Source organism: Mobula hypostoma, chromosome 6 (genome assembly GCF_963921235.1).
Source record: "Mobula hypostoma chromosome 6, sMobHyp1.1, whole genome shotgun sequence".
NCBI classification, from domain to species: Eukaryota; Metazoa; Chordata; class Chondrichthyes; order Myliobatiformes; family Myliobatidae; genus Mobula; species Mobula hypostoma.
This window is the reverse complement of record NC_086102.1, coordinates 110009268-110023759: the sequence shown is the minus strand read 5'-3', so window position 1 is coordinate 110023759 and position 14492 is coordinate 110009268. Positions and strand designations below refer to the sequence as shown.

General features: G+C 47.7%; 1 protein-coding gene across 5 annotated transcripts in view; it reads right to left on the bottom strand.

The window, feature by feature from the left end:
• Positions 1 to 14492, bottom strand: part of tmbim1a (transmembrane BAX inhibitor motif containing 1a) — a 106033-nt gene that overhangs the window by 30640 nt on the left and 60901 nt on the right. For all 5 annotated transcript variants that reach the window (XM_063051443.1, XM_063051447.1, XM_063051444.1 and 2 more), the window contains exons 3-5: positions 3007 to 3107; positions 2336 to 2400; positions 252 to 305 (exon numbers count right to left, since the gene is read on the bottom strand). In XM_063051443.1, the coding sequence (XP_062907513.1) occupies positions 252 to 305; positions 2336 to 2400; positions 3007 to 3107 (220 nt within the window). The remainder of the gene's footprint in view (positions 1 to 251; positions 306 to 2335; positions 2401 to 3006; positions 3108 to 14492) is intronic.

Sequence of the window (14492 nt, the reverse complement as noted above, 5' to 3'; positions counted from 1 at the left end):
CCCCAGCTCACCCCTGGGAAATGGGGAGCTTGCTCCCACTGGGAACAACGGCCGAGCTATTGGATAAACACCAGGGCTGAAGGAGATGCTGATGGCAGAAGTGAGGATGTTAAGTAGGTGTGAGGAGTTTGGTGAGAAGGGAGTAGATGGACTGAATGGCCAGCTTCTAGACGGCTGCGTGTGTGTAACCCCGCTGTAGCTGAGGCCACGTTGGGCTGTGTTGCAATGGATTCTGCAGTTCTGCTACTTACTACGCTGCCCAGTAGATGGCCGAGTTTTTCTGAACGAAGTTTTGGACAGTTTCACTGTTGGAGAATAAAGAGGCATAAGAAAACAGAGATAACAGATGCACAGCTTATAAACGCACCCTCGCAGGCGTGGGGAAGGGGAGGGTGGCTGCGGCACACCTCCAGATTACAACCGCTCCCCTGTACCCTTTCCAAAACCCTCTTCGTTTTACATCGCAGGACCGAGCCTTACATGTAACGGACGAGCAAGGCAAAGACCGGGACCACGTTTTAGAGGCTTTGGGACTGCCTGCCTCGAGTGCAGACCAGGAGGGTGTTTTACAAACCTTGGCATTCTGATTTAAAGAGAAGACTAGCTTTATTTATTGGGCACATGTACATTGAAACATAGTGAAACATGTCAATGGCCAAAAGTCCGTGGATGTGCTGGAGGCAGCCCGCCAGCGTCACTCAATATTTACCTGTTTTTATCAGATTGTTTGTGTGTTTTTATTTTTGTTGTGATTTTTATGCTGCATCAGATCCGGTACAACAATCATTTTGTTCTCCTTTACACTTGTGTACTAGAAAGAAATGTTGAATCTTGAAAATTGTCGCCATGCAACATAGAACAACTTGCTAACCCGAACCTGGATGTTTTTGGAATCTGGGAGGAAAGCCACAGGGTCGTGGGAAGACCATACAAACTCCTTACACACAGCAATAGGAATTGAACCCAAGCTGTTGAGTGTTGGCGCCGTAAAACGCTGCACTAGCTGTTAGGCTACCGTGCCGCCCATACAGACTGCAGGACTGCGCTCTACAAGCATTGGGACAGAGTTTCTAGGGCACACAGACCGGACCGCATTTTCCAGGCATTGGGACTGCCTGTGTCAAGTACGGACTGGGAGCGTATTTTACAAACCTTGGCACGGTGATGTGTCCGTAACAGAGACCGAGACCGCGTATTACACGTATTGAGATTGTGTTTAGCAGGGTGAAGTAGCAGTCAGCATAACACTTTATAGCACAGGTGACCCTGGTTCAATTCCCACTGCTGTCTGTACGGTTAGGGTTAGTAAGTTGTGGGCATGCTATATTGACGTCGGAAGCATGCAGACACTTGCCGGCTGCCCCCAGTACATTTTCAAACTGTGTCAGCGCTGACACAAACAATACATTTCACTGCTTGTTTCAATCTACATGTGACAAATAAAATTCATCTTAAATATTTCAGAGCTTAGGTTTTTCAACACTGGAGGGTGTCACATATTCACCAGGTCACAATCGCCAGTTATCTGTGATCCACAGCAGACAGGATTTCCTGGTGCCCAAACATTTCAATTTTACTAAGTATTTTCATTCTGACATGTTGATCAACAGCCTCCTCTGCTGCCATAACAGGCTGCTCTCACGTTGGAGGAGCAACATCTCATATTTCCTCTGGGTAGACTCCAACCTGATGGCATGAACATCAATTTCTCCAATTTCTGGTCATTTCACTCCTCTTCTCCTTCTCTCTTTTCCATTCCCCATTCTGGCTGCCCTCTTATCCCTTCTCCTCCTCTCACCTGCCCATCACCACCCTTTGGTGTCCATCCTCCTTCCCTCTCTCCCATGGTCCAGTCTCCTCTCCTATCGCATTCCTTCTTCTTCAGCCCTTCACCTCTTCCACCAATCACCTCTCAGCTTCTCATGTTACACCCCTCCCCCACCCATCCACTAGCCCTCTCACCAGGTCTCACCTATCACCTTCCAGCTTTTACTCCACTTTCTTTTCTGGCTTTCCCCCTCCTTTCCAGTCCTGACGAAGGGCCTCAGCCCGAAACAGTGGCTGTTCATTCCCCTCCATAGCTGCTGCCTGACCTGCTGAGTTCCTCCAGCACTTTGTGTGTGTTGCTCCAATGAAATTGATTCTCCCAGCCGGTCCTGAGGAAGAGGGGAGGGAAGGAGGGTTGGGTAGGTGATTCTCCCTCAGCCAAACAACTCTGAGGAGGCATCACCCATCCCTGCAGGATCATGTTTGTGGAATCGTGGTGTCTGTGGGATGGGTCACTGGGGAGGTTCAGGATGGCCGAGGGTTGAGGTCAGCGGAGGTAACGTCTCACCTGAACGTGAAGACAGCCACAATCCCAAAGGTGACAAACAGTTGGGCTGTGAGGATCAAGTACACCTAGTGTGGAGGAGAGGGTGAGAGGGAGGTGGGAGAGGGTGAGAGGGAGGTGGGAGAGGGTGAGAGGGAGGTGGGAGAGGGTGAGAGGGAGGTGGGAGAGGGTGAGAGGGAGGGGGGAGGCGAGGGGGGAGGCGAGGGGGGAGGCGAGGGGGGAGGCGAGGGGGGAGGCGAGGGGGGAGGCGAGGGGGGAGGCGAGGGGGGTTAGCAGGAAGGTGATATAGGGAAAGCGATGGAGGGCAAGGGAGGGATATAGAAGAGAGGGAATGGATGATTGTGGGAGGTGAGTGAGAGGAGAGAGAGAGTGAAGAGCAAGATAGAGAGAGACAGGGTTGTGAGCCGGAGGAAGAGGTCACGGGAGGGGAGGGGTGGAGGAAGGTGAGTGATTGGGTGAGGGGGTGTTGGAGGTGGGGGGGGGGACAGGTGGAAGGAAGGGAAGTCATTGACATTAGTAGGGTTACAGTGTCCATCACACATCAACGATCCAATCATCTCACCACCCCACCCCACCCCACCTCCCACTCCCCATTCATGGGGTGGCAGGGAGCTCCACCATCTCCATGGCAACGCCCGCCTGGCATCCCCACCCGCTGCCTGGCCTGTTCTCACCTTGCGGATAAAGGCGTGTCGAACCCTGCGGTCGTCCCAGGAACTGGCGGTGAAGCCCTCGTTACCCTCCTCAGGGTTGGACGTGGAGCTCCCATAAGGTCCTGGAACGGGGAGAGGTGAGTGAGAGTCAGTGCTGTACCCACAAACCACCCCTCTCCAGCACCACCCACACCCACCAATCCAACCAGCTGTAAACACACCCATCTCTAACGGCAAGAAACTACGTAGTCAAGTTCATCTTATTGTACAAGAAACTGCAGAGAGTTCTGCACACAGCTCAGCATATCACAGAAACCAGCCTCCCCTCCATGGACTCTGCACTTCTCACTGCCTCAGCAAAACAGTCAGCAAAATCAAAGACCCCTCCCACCTCACTCATTTTCTTTTCTCCCCCATCCCCCATCCAATTGGGCAGAAGATACAAAAGCCTGAAAGCACGTACCACCAGGATCAAGGACAGATTCTACTCCACTGTTATCAGACTGCTGAAGTGACTTCTTGTACAATAAGGTGGAAACTTGGCCTCACAATCTACCTCGTTATGATCACGCACTTTAACATTTACCTGCACCTTTTTCACAGGCTTTTACACTTTATTCTGCATTGTTATTTAAAATTAAGTTTTTTTTGTCGCACATACATCTATACAGACAGTGAAATGGTATAAAAGATGGCGCCGGTAACTGGCGACTTAGCGTGTGCTCTCCTGAGCAAACTGCCCTCTCCACTATCCAATACCCAAGAAAACCTTCTAAACCTCCAATTTAGAAAGATAAAGATTAACAACACCCTGGCAAAGCTACTGACCCAGCTGGAGACCACCGCGCCCGAACTGCTTCTTAACCTCCGGACCGCACCTGGACCCGACCAGCGAGGCCCACCACGTTCCCAGAGACCTGCGGTCTGCTAACGTGCCGGAGCACTTGGAGACACGGCCCATTCCGACCAGCACCTCTCCGGAGCAGACGACCACACAGAAGTGACTGCGGAAACCTCAAGGTGCCCCAGACGCTTCCCCGGAGTGACCACCGTAAAGCCCCGTTGGTGGCCATCCACAGCTGCCGGAAGTGAGGCCTCTGCCGCCGACCTCGGAAATTGAGCCCGAGGCTCGACTGGAGCAGAGGCCTCCGCATCCGTGACTCGGTTTACAGACTTGTTTCAACCAGCAGCCCGGCCCTCCGGGATTAAGTGTTGGTTTTGGGGCTTGACCCAATCGACAGCCCGGGTCCCCGGCAGCTGAAGGGGCAGCGGAGCCTCCCTCGTTACTCAGCCCGACCCGGAGCGCCCAATGACGACGCGACCCGCCAACATCAAAGAGCTGTCAACAACACACTGCATCGATGGAGACCTGGAAAGATGCACTACTTACCGAGGAAGCATGGGAAAAGAGCTGGGCTGCTGGTCAGATTGAAGCTGAGGGGCTTCAGGGTCCCTATGCCCACCATCCTACCAGCTAATGTGCAAGCCATCGAGAACAAGGTGGATGATCTTAAAGGGAGACTCACCTACTGCAGGTAGATGCAGAACTGCTGTGTATTCTGTTTCACCGAGACCTGGCTCTCCCCTGTCACCCCCGACTGTGCCATCCGACCGCAGGGATTTTTGATCCATCGAATGGACCGCACGGCGTCTCCGAGCAAGACGAGGGGAGGTGGTGTCTGCTTACTGATCAATACTGGGTGGTGCTCAGACACAGTGGCACTGACAAGCTCCTGCAGCCCGGACCTGGAACACCTGTCGGTGAAGTGTCCTCCCTATTATCTGCCACGGGAATTCACCTCGGTCATACTGACAGTGGTCTACATTCCCCCCCAGGCGGACGTGGAGTGTGCTCTGAACATACTGTATGCCAACATCAGTGAACTTGAGACCAGGTATCCGGAGGCTTTGCTCATTACAGCCGGGGCCTTTAACCAGGCTAACCTCAGAAAGGTGCTGCCAACGTTATACCAACATGTCTCCTGCCCCACTAGAGGCCCGAATATACCTGACCACTGCTAAACAGCAGTCAAGGATGCCTACCGTTCCATCCCACGAACTCACTTCGGAAAATCAGACCATCAGGCCATACTCCTCCTCCCGGCCTACAAACACAAACTGGAGCTGGAGGTCACGATGTCAAAAGTAGTGTCATGTTGGACGGAGGAAAGGGATGAGGTCCTCCGTGACTGCTTTGAATCGGTGGACTGGTTAGTATTCAAGGACTCAGCAGCTAACCTCGATGAGTATGCCTCAGCTGTCACAGACTTTATTTGGAAATGTATGGAGGACTGTACGTCTCGCAAGACGATCTGGGTATTCCCTAACCGGAAACCTTGGATGAATTATGAGGTCAAGTCCCTTTTAAAGGCTAGAGCTGCGGCTTTTAGGTCCGGGGATAACGGTCGCTACACAGAATCCATGCATGAACTCCGGAAAGCCATTAAGGGCGCCAAGAGGCAATATTGAGCCAAGTTGGAAGCCCAGGCTAACCAGAGGGATGCTGGTAGACTATGGCAGGGTCTAAATGAGATCACTGGGCGCAAAGAAAAGGCTGGGAATATCAATAACTGTGACACTTCTCTTCCTGACGAACTTAACGTATTCTACGCAAGATTCAAACAGAAGAGGAGCGTCCCGCTCCCTCCGGATGAATCAGACCTGGTGGCATCGAGATTCATCATCACCGAGGAGGACTTTAGAAGGGCCTTCCTGAAGATAAATCCAAGGAAGGCGATGGGCCCAGATGGTGTCCCAGGACGGGTTCTCCGGGCCTGTGCAAGCGAGCTAGCTGAAGTGTTTGCTGACATCTTCAACTGCTCCTTGCTTCAGTTGAAGATCCCCTCGTGTTTTAAGAAGGCAACGATAATCCTAGTGCCGAAGAAGAGCAAGGTGGCATGCCTGAATGCCTATCGACCTGTGGCTCTGACATCAATTGCTATGAAGTGCATCGAGCGATTGGTTTTGGGACACATCAACCATAGCCTACCGGTCAACCTCGACGCTTTGCAATTCGCCTACCGGAGCAACAGGTCAACGGCAGATACCATCTCTCTGGCCCTATATTCCTCCTTAGAACACCTAGAGAATAAAGACGCATACGTAAGACTCCTTTTCATTGACTACAGCTCTGCTTTTAATACCATTGTTCCAAATAAACTGATTCCTAAGCTCCAGAACCTGGGCCTTAGTACTCAGATCTGCAGCTGGATCTTCAACTTCCTCACAGACAGAACCCAGGCTGTAAAAATAGGGGACAAGATCTCCTCTACAATCACCCTGAGCACCGGTGCCCCACAAGGCTGTGTACTCAGCCCCCTGCTGTACTCACTGTACATCCATGTAGCCAAGTTTCCATCAAACTCATTATATAAGTTTGCTGATGACACCACAATTGTAGGCCGTATCTTGGGAAATGATGAGTTTGAGTACAGAGAGGAAATTAAGAACCTGGTGGCATGGTACAAAGACAATAACCTATCCCTCAACGTCAGCAAGACGAAGGAATTGGTTGTTGACTTCAGAAGGAGTAGTGAACCATACGACCCAATTTACATCGGTGGTGCGCAAGTAGAACAGGTCAAAAGCTTTTAGTTCCTCGGGTTCAATATCACAAATGACCTGATTTGGTCCAACCAAGCAGAGTTCACTGCCAAGAAGGCCCACCAGTGCCTTTACTTCCTGAGAAAACTAAAGAAATTTGGCCTGTCCCCTAAAACCCTCACTAATTTTTATAGATGCACCGTAGAAAGCATTCTTCTAGGGTGCATCACAACCTGGTATGGAAGTTGTCCTGTCTAAGACCGAAAGAAGCTGCAGAAGATCGTGAACACAGTGCAGCACATCACGCAAACCAATCTTCCATCCTTGGACTCACTTTACACCGCACGCTGTCGGAGCAGTGCTGCCAGGATAATCAAGGACATGACCCACCCAGCCAACACACTTTTTGTCCCTCTTCCCTCTGGGAGAAGGCTCAGGAGCTTGAAGACTCGTACGGCCAGATTTGGGAACAGCTTCTTTCCAACTGTGATAAGACTGCTGAACGGATCCTGACCCGGATCTGGGCCGTACCCTCCAAATATCCGGACCTGCCTCTCGGTTTTTTTTTGCACAACTTTACTTCCCATTTTTCTATTTTCTATTTATGATTTATAATTTAAATTTTTAATATTTACTAATTTTAACTATTTTTAATATCGCTAATATTTAATATGTGAAATGCAGGGAATGCGAAGCGCAGAATCAAATATCGCTGTGATGATTTACGTTCTAGTACCAATTGTTTGGCGACAATAAAGTATAAAATGTATAATTTGGGACAACACAAAAAAACACAGCCCGAGGATGTGCTGGGGGCAGCCTACAAGTGTTGCCACACTTCTGGCACTTCCTTGAGGATACCGTGCACGTTGATAAGACTGCAGAAATATGATGTGAAGGTGATCTACACACTGAAAAAATATACGTTTGCTGTTGATGTGTTGTCTCGAGCAGTCATCAAGAAAGAAAACAGTGACTAAGAGGTTAATGCAATCTACAGGCCTATGTTGAAATCTTTGTCGCCTCCATTCCAGGATTTCCCAATAGACCAGAGAAGATTCGGACAGCCACGGGGACAGATGAAACAATGAAAGTACTCAAACAGACAATACAGAAAGGATGGCTAGCAACTGAGAACAACCAGAGTGTATTCAAGATCACTAGGCATGCAGAGCTGAACTGTCAGTAGTGGAAGACGTGGTCTTCAGAGCGAATGGGTTTGCAATTCCAGCGTCGCTATGCAAGGAAATGCTCCAGAAGACACGTGAAGGGCATCTTGGTGAAAAAAGTTTAAACAAAGAACTTGTGAAGTGATGTAATGGCCAAAAATAAACCAAGACATCAGCCAGACCACTGCTTCACGTGAGATATTTCTTACCTACAGACTAAAGCAGCAAGCAGAATCATTTACACCACATCCTGTACCAAACAGGGTGTACTTCAGAGTTGGTATGAATTTGTTTAAATGTAATGGGAAGAGTTGTATTGTTATAACAGACTACTTTTCCAATTACCCAGAGGTCACAACACTGCAATCAACATAAAGCAAAGCAGTCATCACCCTCCTGAAAGCTGTGTTTGTGAGGTATGGAGTTCCGTGTGAGGTGGTGTCAGGCAATGGTCCACAATTGTCGTGTTGTAAATTTGAACCCTCTACAAATGATTGGGGTTTCTACATAAAGAGCAACTTCAAGCCAACATCACTCAAAATCTAATGGCCTAGCAGAGTGTTTGGTCAAGGTAATGAAGGGTCTCATGAAGAAAGTGCCAGATGGAAGAGAAGATTTCCACAGAAGTCTGATGATTTATAGAAGTATGCCACTGCAGAATGGCCTTTCACCAGCCCAAGTGCTGATGGGTCGACTCAAACACACTAAGCTTCCAGTGCACAAAAGCCTATTGACACCTAAAGCAGCACACAAGGTCAAATTGGCGAAAGTAAAAGGGAAAGAGAAACAAAAGCGGTATCACAACATGACTGCAAAAACCCTCCCAGTCTTGGAGCCTGGAGATCAAGTACAAATGCGAGATCACGATTCTGGCTCATGGTCCATGCAAGGATATAAGCAAGAGGAAGCTGCTCCACATTCCTACCAGATCCAGATGGAACAAGGAACACCTCTGAGAAGGAACACGTGGATCTATGACCACAAGCTCCAATCCATAGCTATGACACGTCACCTGTCAGTACACCAAAGGGGCCAGCAGATGTGAAAAACAAACCTGCTCAGAGGTCTCAAAAACATTAACACAGCAAGTGAAAGCAATACACCTGTGAAGACACACAGCAGACCAAAAAGGGCCATCAACCCATCTCAGAGACTGATTAAGAGTTGCTGAGTGAACAAGGGTCAGTATTTGCTCATTACATTTGAAGTTATATCTTTGTTGGAAGGCATTGTTTCTTGCAGGTTTATGAGGCCATAGTATTGTGTTTACTTTAAAGGGGGAGGATGTATTATTATGTGTGAATAAAGAACTTCAGGCCCCAGTGGACAAGCAGGGCTGTTCACCCGGAACTGGAAGTGACGTTAGTGAACAGGGCACAAATGTGCTTGGGTGGGCTGAAGGTCTCGAGTAAAATGTGGGTGAGCTGAAGACAATCTTAAATAAAGCAGTTCTAGTGCTTTTACCCTTGCAAGTTGTCTTTATTAAGAACATAACACCTTCCACATGACCCTCTACTTTCCTTTCATCCATGTGTCTACCTAAGAGTTTACATGTACCGTATGTATCTGCCTCTACCACCACTCTTGGCAGCGCGTACCACACATCCACCACTCTCTATGTAAAAAAAAGTTACTTCTGACATCCCCCCTATACTTTCCTCCAATCACCTTAAAATATGCTCCCTTGTATTAGCCATTTCTGACCTGGGAAAAAGTCTCTATCATCATGTCATCTCTATTAAGTCGTCTCTCATTCTCCTTTGCTTGAGAGGGAAATACCCCAGTTCATTCAACCTATCCTCATAAGACATGATCTCCGATCCAAGCAACATCCAGGTAAAATTCCACTGCACCCCTAAGAGGGTCATAGATAGAGTGAACATGTACAGTCTTTTTCTCAAGGCCGGAAATCAAGAACTAGAGGGCACAGGTTTAAAGTCAGAGGGAAGAGATTTAATTGGAACCCGAGGAGTATCTTTTTCACCCAGAGGGTGTTCAAGATATGGAACAAGCTGCCAGAGGAAGTGGAAGTGAAAGCTTTGAATATTTTACATTGGCAAGTCAAATTTCAGATCATATTCGTTCCAACTTTTCTGACTGTGATGGGTGCAAGAACATTTAATTTATTACATAGTCGAGTGCAACCTGCTAAACTTGGCGATAAGCCTTGTGAGGACATAGTTTAAGTCTTAAAGAACCATTATTCACCTAAACCTTTAATTATTGCTGAGAGCTTTGGATTTCATAGACTTTGTGGTGGTGCTGAAGGAAATGTCTGAACACTGCGATTTTGGGCAGTTACTGAATGACACATTACATGATAGACTTGTATGTGGTCTGCGTAATGAGGCAGTTCAGAATTGTTTCCTTACAGAAGACAAACATTACAGACGGCAATTGAGATTAGTACATCAATGGAGATGGCAGGTAAAGATGCACAGCTGTTAAGCGCATCTTCGAAAGTTCATAAAGTTTCTCCTGACTTTAAGAATAAGACACCTATTGGCAATGTGTTACCGTTGTGGCAAAGCTGAGCATTCAGCAAAAGAATGCTGGTATAAGGACTTAGATTGGCGAAGCTGCGGCAGGGAAGGACATAGTGAATGGGCCTGTAAAAGTAAAAAAAAATTATCAACCAAAAACCATGTAATAAAGAAAAATTACTTTTGGAAAAACAAAAAGAAACACATAAACAAGATGGAGCATACGGAGGATGGACTGAGAGACTCTCACTCTGTGATTGGAGAAGTTTTGCGTGTTTTATCTGTTTCAGGACACAAAGATGGCTATTGGGTGACCCCACCGTTGGACAGAGCCACAGTGATGATGCAGGTCGACACAGGGGGCTGCAGTATCGCTGGTTTCAGAGAGAGCTTACAAGGAGAAATTGCAGCTTCTCACCCCAGAAGGGGCAAGGTTGACTTTAAAAGACTTACACTGGTGAGGTTTTTCCAGTGAGGGCAGTAGTGCACATTACAGTGGAGACTAACAAACAGAGAAAGAAACTTCCACTGTACATTGTTAAAGGTAGTTATCCAGCACTTCTGGAGCAGCTCAAAACCAACTGGCACCAAGTGAACTTGACTGGTGGGAGCACTGGTCCACAACAGGTATTGAAGAAACATGCAGATGCATTCAACAGAGAACTGGCAGTATGAAAGGAATCACTGTTAAGCCCGACACAACACCCAAGTGCCTGCAGGCAAGACATGTTCCATACACCCTCAAACCAAAGGTAGAGGCTGAGTTGGAAAGACTGGTTCAGAGTGAGGTGTTATAACCAGTATGTGTATGTAATGGGCATCTCCAGTGGTTCCTGTCCTAAAAAGGATGGGTCTTTAAGGCTTACTGGAGACTCCAAGGTGACCATTAAGCCAGTTCTTATGGCTGAACAATATCCTCTTCCCTTCACTGATGACCTTTTTGCAGGATTGGCCAGAGGGTGGACATTTAGCAAGATGGACTTGTATCAAGTATACTTGCAGATGCATGTGGAGCCAAAGTCCCAGGAACTGTTGACCACAGTGACTCACAAAGAAAGGTTCAGGTACTGAAGGCTTCTGTTTGGCATCCCCTCTGCTCCTGCACTTTTTCTGCAAGCAATGGACCAGATCCTGAGCGGGTTGATGGGGGTACAATGGACCAGATCCTGAGTGGGTTGACAGGGGTACAATGGACCAGATCCTGAGTGGGTTGACAGGGGTACAATGGACCAGATCCTGAGCAGGTTGACAGGGGTACAATGGACCAGATCCTGAGTGGGTTGATAGGGGTACAATGGACCAGATCCTGAGCGGGTTGACGGGGGTACAGTGGACCAGATCCTGAGTGGGTTGACGGGGGTACAATGGACCAGATCCTGAGCGGATTGACGGGGGGTACAATACTATTTAAATGACTGACTCATTACTGGGAAAAATAAGCATGAGCTGCTACAATACTTGGATGCTGCACCACAGAGATTCACGGAAAATGGACTAAATGTCCAGAAGGACAAGTGTGAATTCCTTCAACCTTTGCCTGAATATTTGGGCCATATGACCAACAACTCAGGGCTTCACAAGACACCAAAAGTGAAGGCAATCATGGAGATTCCATCACCACAGAATGCAAGTCAATTAAAATCTTTCTTAAGACCACTAACATACAAAGTTTGTTCCTAACATGCTAGCATGCTGAAACCACTTCATGAGCTTTTAAATAAGTCAACACGCTGACAGTGGACAGCTCACTGCGAGGAGGCTTTTAAATAGGCCAAAACACCTTTGTCACAGTCTGAAGGACTCACACACTTCAACCCATCACTGCCAATACAGCTGTGCTGCCACGCATCACCCTACGGTGTGGGGGCAGTATCTCACATATCATGCCGCCGGGTGAAGAGCATCCAATCGTTTTCACATCAAGGACATTAAGTAAGCAGAAAGCCTCTATGCCCAGATTGAGGGGAAGCACTCTTTGGAGTTAAGAAATTCCATCAATTCCTCTTTGGCTGACAGTTTTCACTACTGATAGATCATGGCCCTTGGCATCAATTTTTGGTCCATATACAGGCATTCCTTCCCTGGCTGCTAGTGGAATGAAAATGTCTCTGTTTCTATTTGCACATCAGTACAACGTAAAGCACAGGAGGACCGAGAACATTTGAGTGCTGACGGACCATCCAGACTTCCCTCAGTTGTTACAGCTCCAGAGCCATCCCCAAATGAGATTGTTACTTCAAGGAAGTATCTACAGCTCCAATAACTGCAGCACACGTACAGATCCTGTTCTATCTAACGTGGTGGACACAGTAACTCATGAATGGAAAGGAGAGCTCAGTCCAAGCGGGATGTTTACTATGGGGATACTGTGTTGTCATTCCTCCACCATTTAGACAGCAAGTGCCTGACAAGCTACACGCAGGACACAGTGGCTCCCGGAGGCCATGAGTAGATGAAACCATTGAAGAGGACAAAGCACGCCCACCTCGTCAGTGAGTGAGAAATGTTCCTCATCTTGCTCCTTTGCATCCATGGGAATGGTCTGAAGAACCATGGCAGGGGATTCACGTAGATCTTGCAGGAGCTGTAGAAGGCCTCATGTCCTTGGTTACAGTGGACACACACGGCAAACGGCCCAGAGCTGCCACCATGGAGCACTACATCTGGAAAATGCATGGAGCAGCTACGTTCTATCTTTAGAAGTTTTGGGCTTCCACAACAGTGACAGTGATCATTCCTGTTTGAAGAGTTCCAGGCATTTATGGAAGCAAACGGTATTCAGCACATCAAGTCGGCACTATAACATCCCTCCACTAATCCCTCTTGCTGAACGATTTTACAAACAGTGAAACAAATCCTCAGGACTTCAGTGGGAAGTGGATCCGTCAACCAGCACCTCAGCACTTGCCTGCTGACAAATCGCAACACACCCCACACCACCACCAAAACGACTCCAGCCACTGCACCGATGAAAAGACAGCTTTGCACCGGCTTCACCTGCTTGTACCCCAAACACAAAGCAGATCAGAATCAGATTTCATATGGTGTGTCAAGGCTGACCTGGACGGGAAAGCCAGTTTCTCGGAGCAAATAGCTTTCACCACATTGCATCCAGATATAATCGTATGGTCTGACACCAGTAGAGAAGTGGTTATTGGTGAACTCAGTCCCCTGGGAAGACAACATCGATGAAGCCCATGAGCAGAAGTTAACCAGGTATGCAGAATTAAGATCAGAGTGGAGAGACAGAGGATGGAAGGTCTCATGCTATCCATTCAAAGTAGGCTGCTGGGGGTTTATTGCATTCACTCTCCAGAAGTGGCTGCATGACCTTGGCATCACTAGAAGAGAGATCAAGTCAACCAGCAGAGCTGTAGCTGAGGCAGCAGAGAAAGGATCAGCATGGGTACAGACCAAGTATGTCCAGAGGGGCAGATAGTCAGACAGTGTAGACATATCTTGCAAACCCTTCAGTAGTTGCATAGACACCTGAAGAGCAGACTATCTGTTGGATGAAAGCGACCAACAACTCTGATACAGGCAGATGCCAAGTTTTTAAGCTCACCAGTGAGAGATGGTGCTTTAGCACTGCTGGCCCACCACCTCGAGGGAGTCTTGATCATAAGCGGGCCGAAACTCCTGAAGACAGGTGGCAGATCAACTGATGATCCCACTGGTGATAGCACAGGACAGTTAACATCTTAGTCCACGTGTATTTTTAATTCTTTCTAATTGTCATATGTCCTGAAATTTGTTAACTTTGCAGCAGTAATACAATGCAATACATAATAAAAGAGATAAAGAAACTGAACTAAAGTGCACATATTTTAAATAGTTAAATTAAAGTAGTTAAAAAAAGGAGTGGTAGGGTTTCCTTTGCTTTTTGTTTGTTTGCTATACATACATTCATTTGATTTTCATTATGTTGTTATAAGAAAGAAAAGGAAAAAGAAGCATTTTACTTTAGGACATTGTCGGTCGTGGTTAAGCTGATGTTGCTTCACAATGAAAACATTTGAAAACAAATAAAATGGGAAGAGGTGAGGTAGTGTTCAAGAGTTCAATGTCCATTCAGAAATCAGGTGGCAGAGGGGAAGAAGCTGTTCCTGCATCACGGAGTTTGTGTCTTCAGGCTTCTGTACCTCCTTTCTGACGATAGCGATGAGAACAAGGCATGTCCTGGGTGATGGGGGTCCTTAACAATGAACGCCACCTTTTTGAGGTATCGCTGCTTGAAGATGTCTCGGATACCATGGAGGCTGTTGCCATGATGGAGTTGTGCTAAATGAATAGAGAACCCTCACACAGAGAC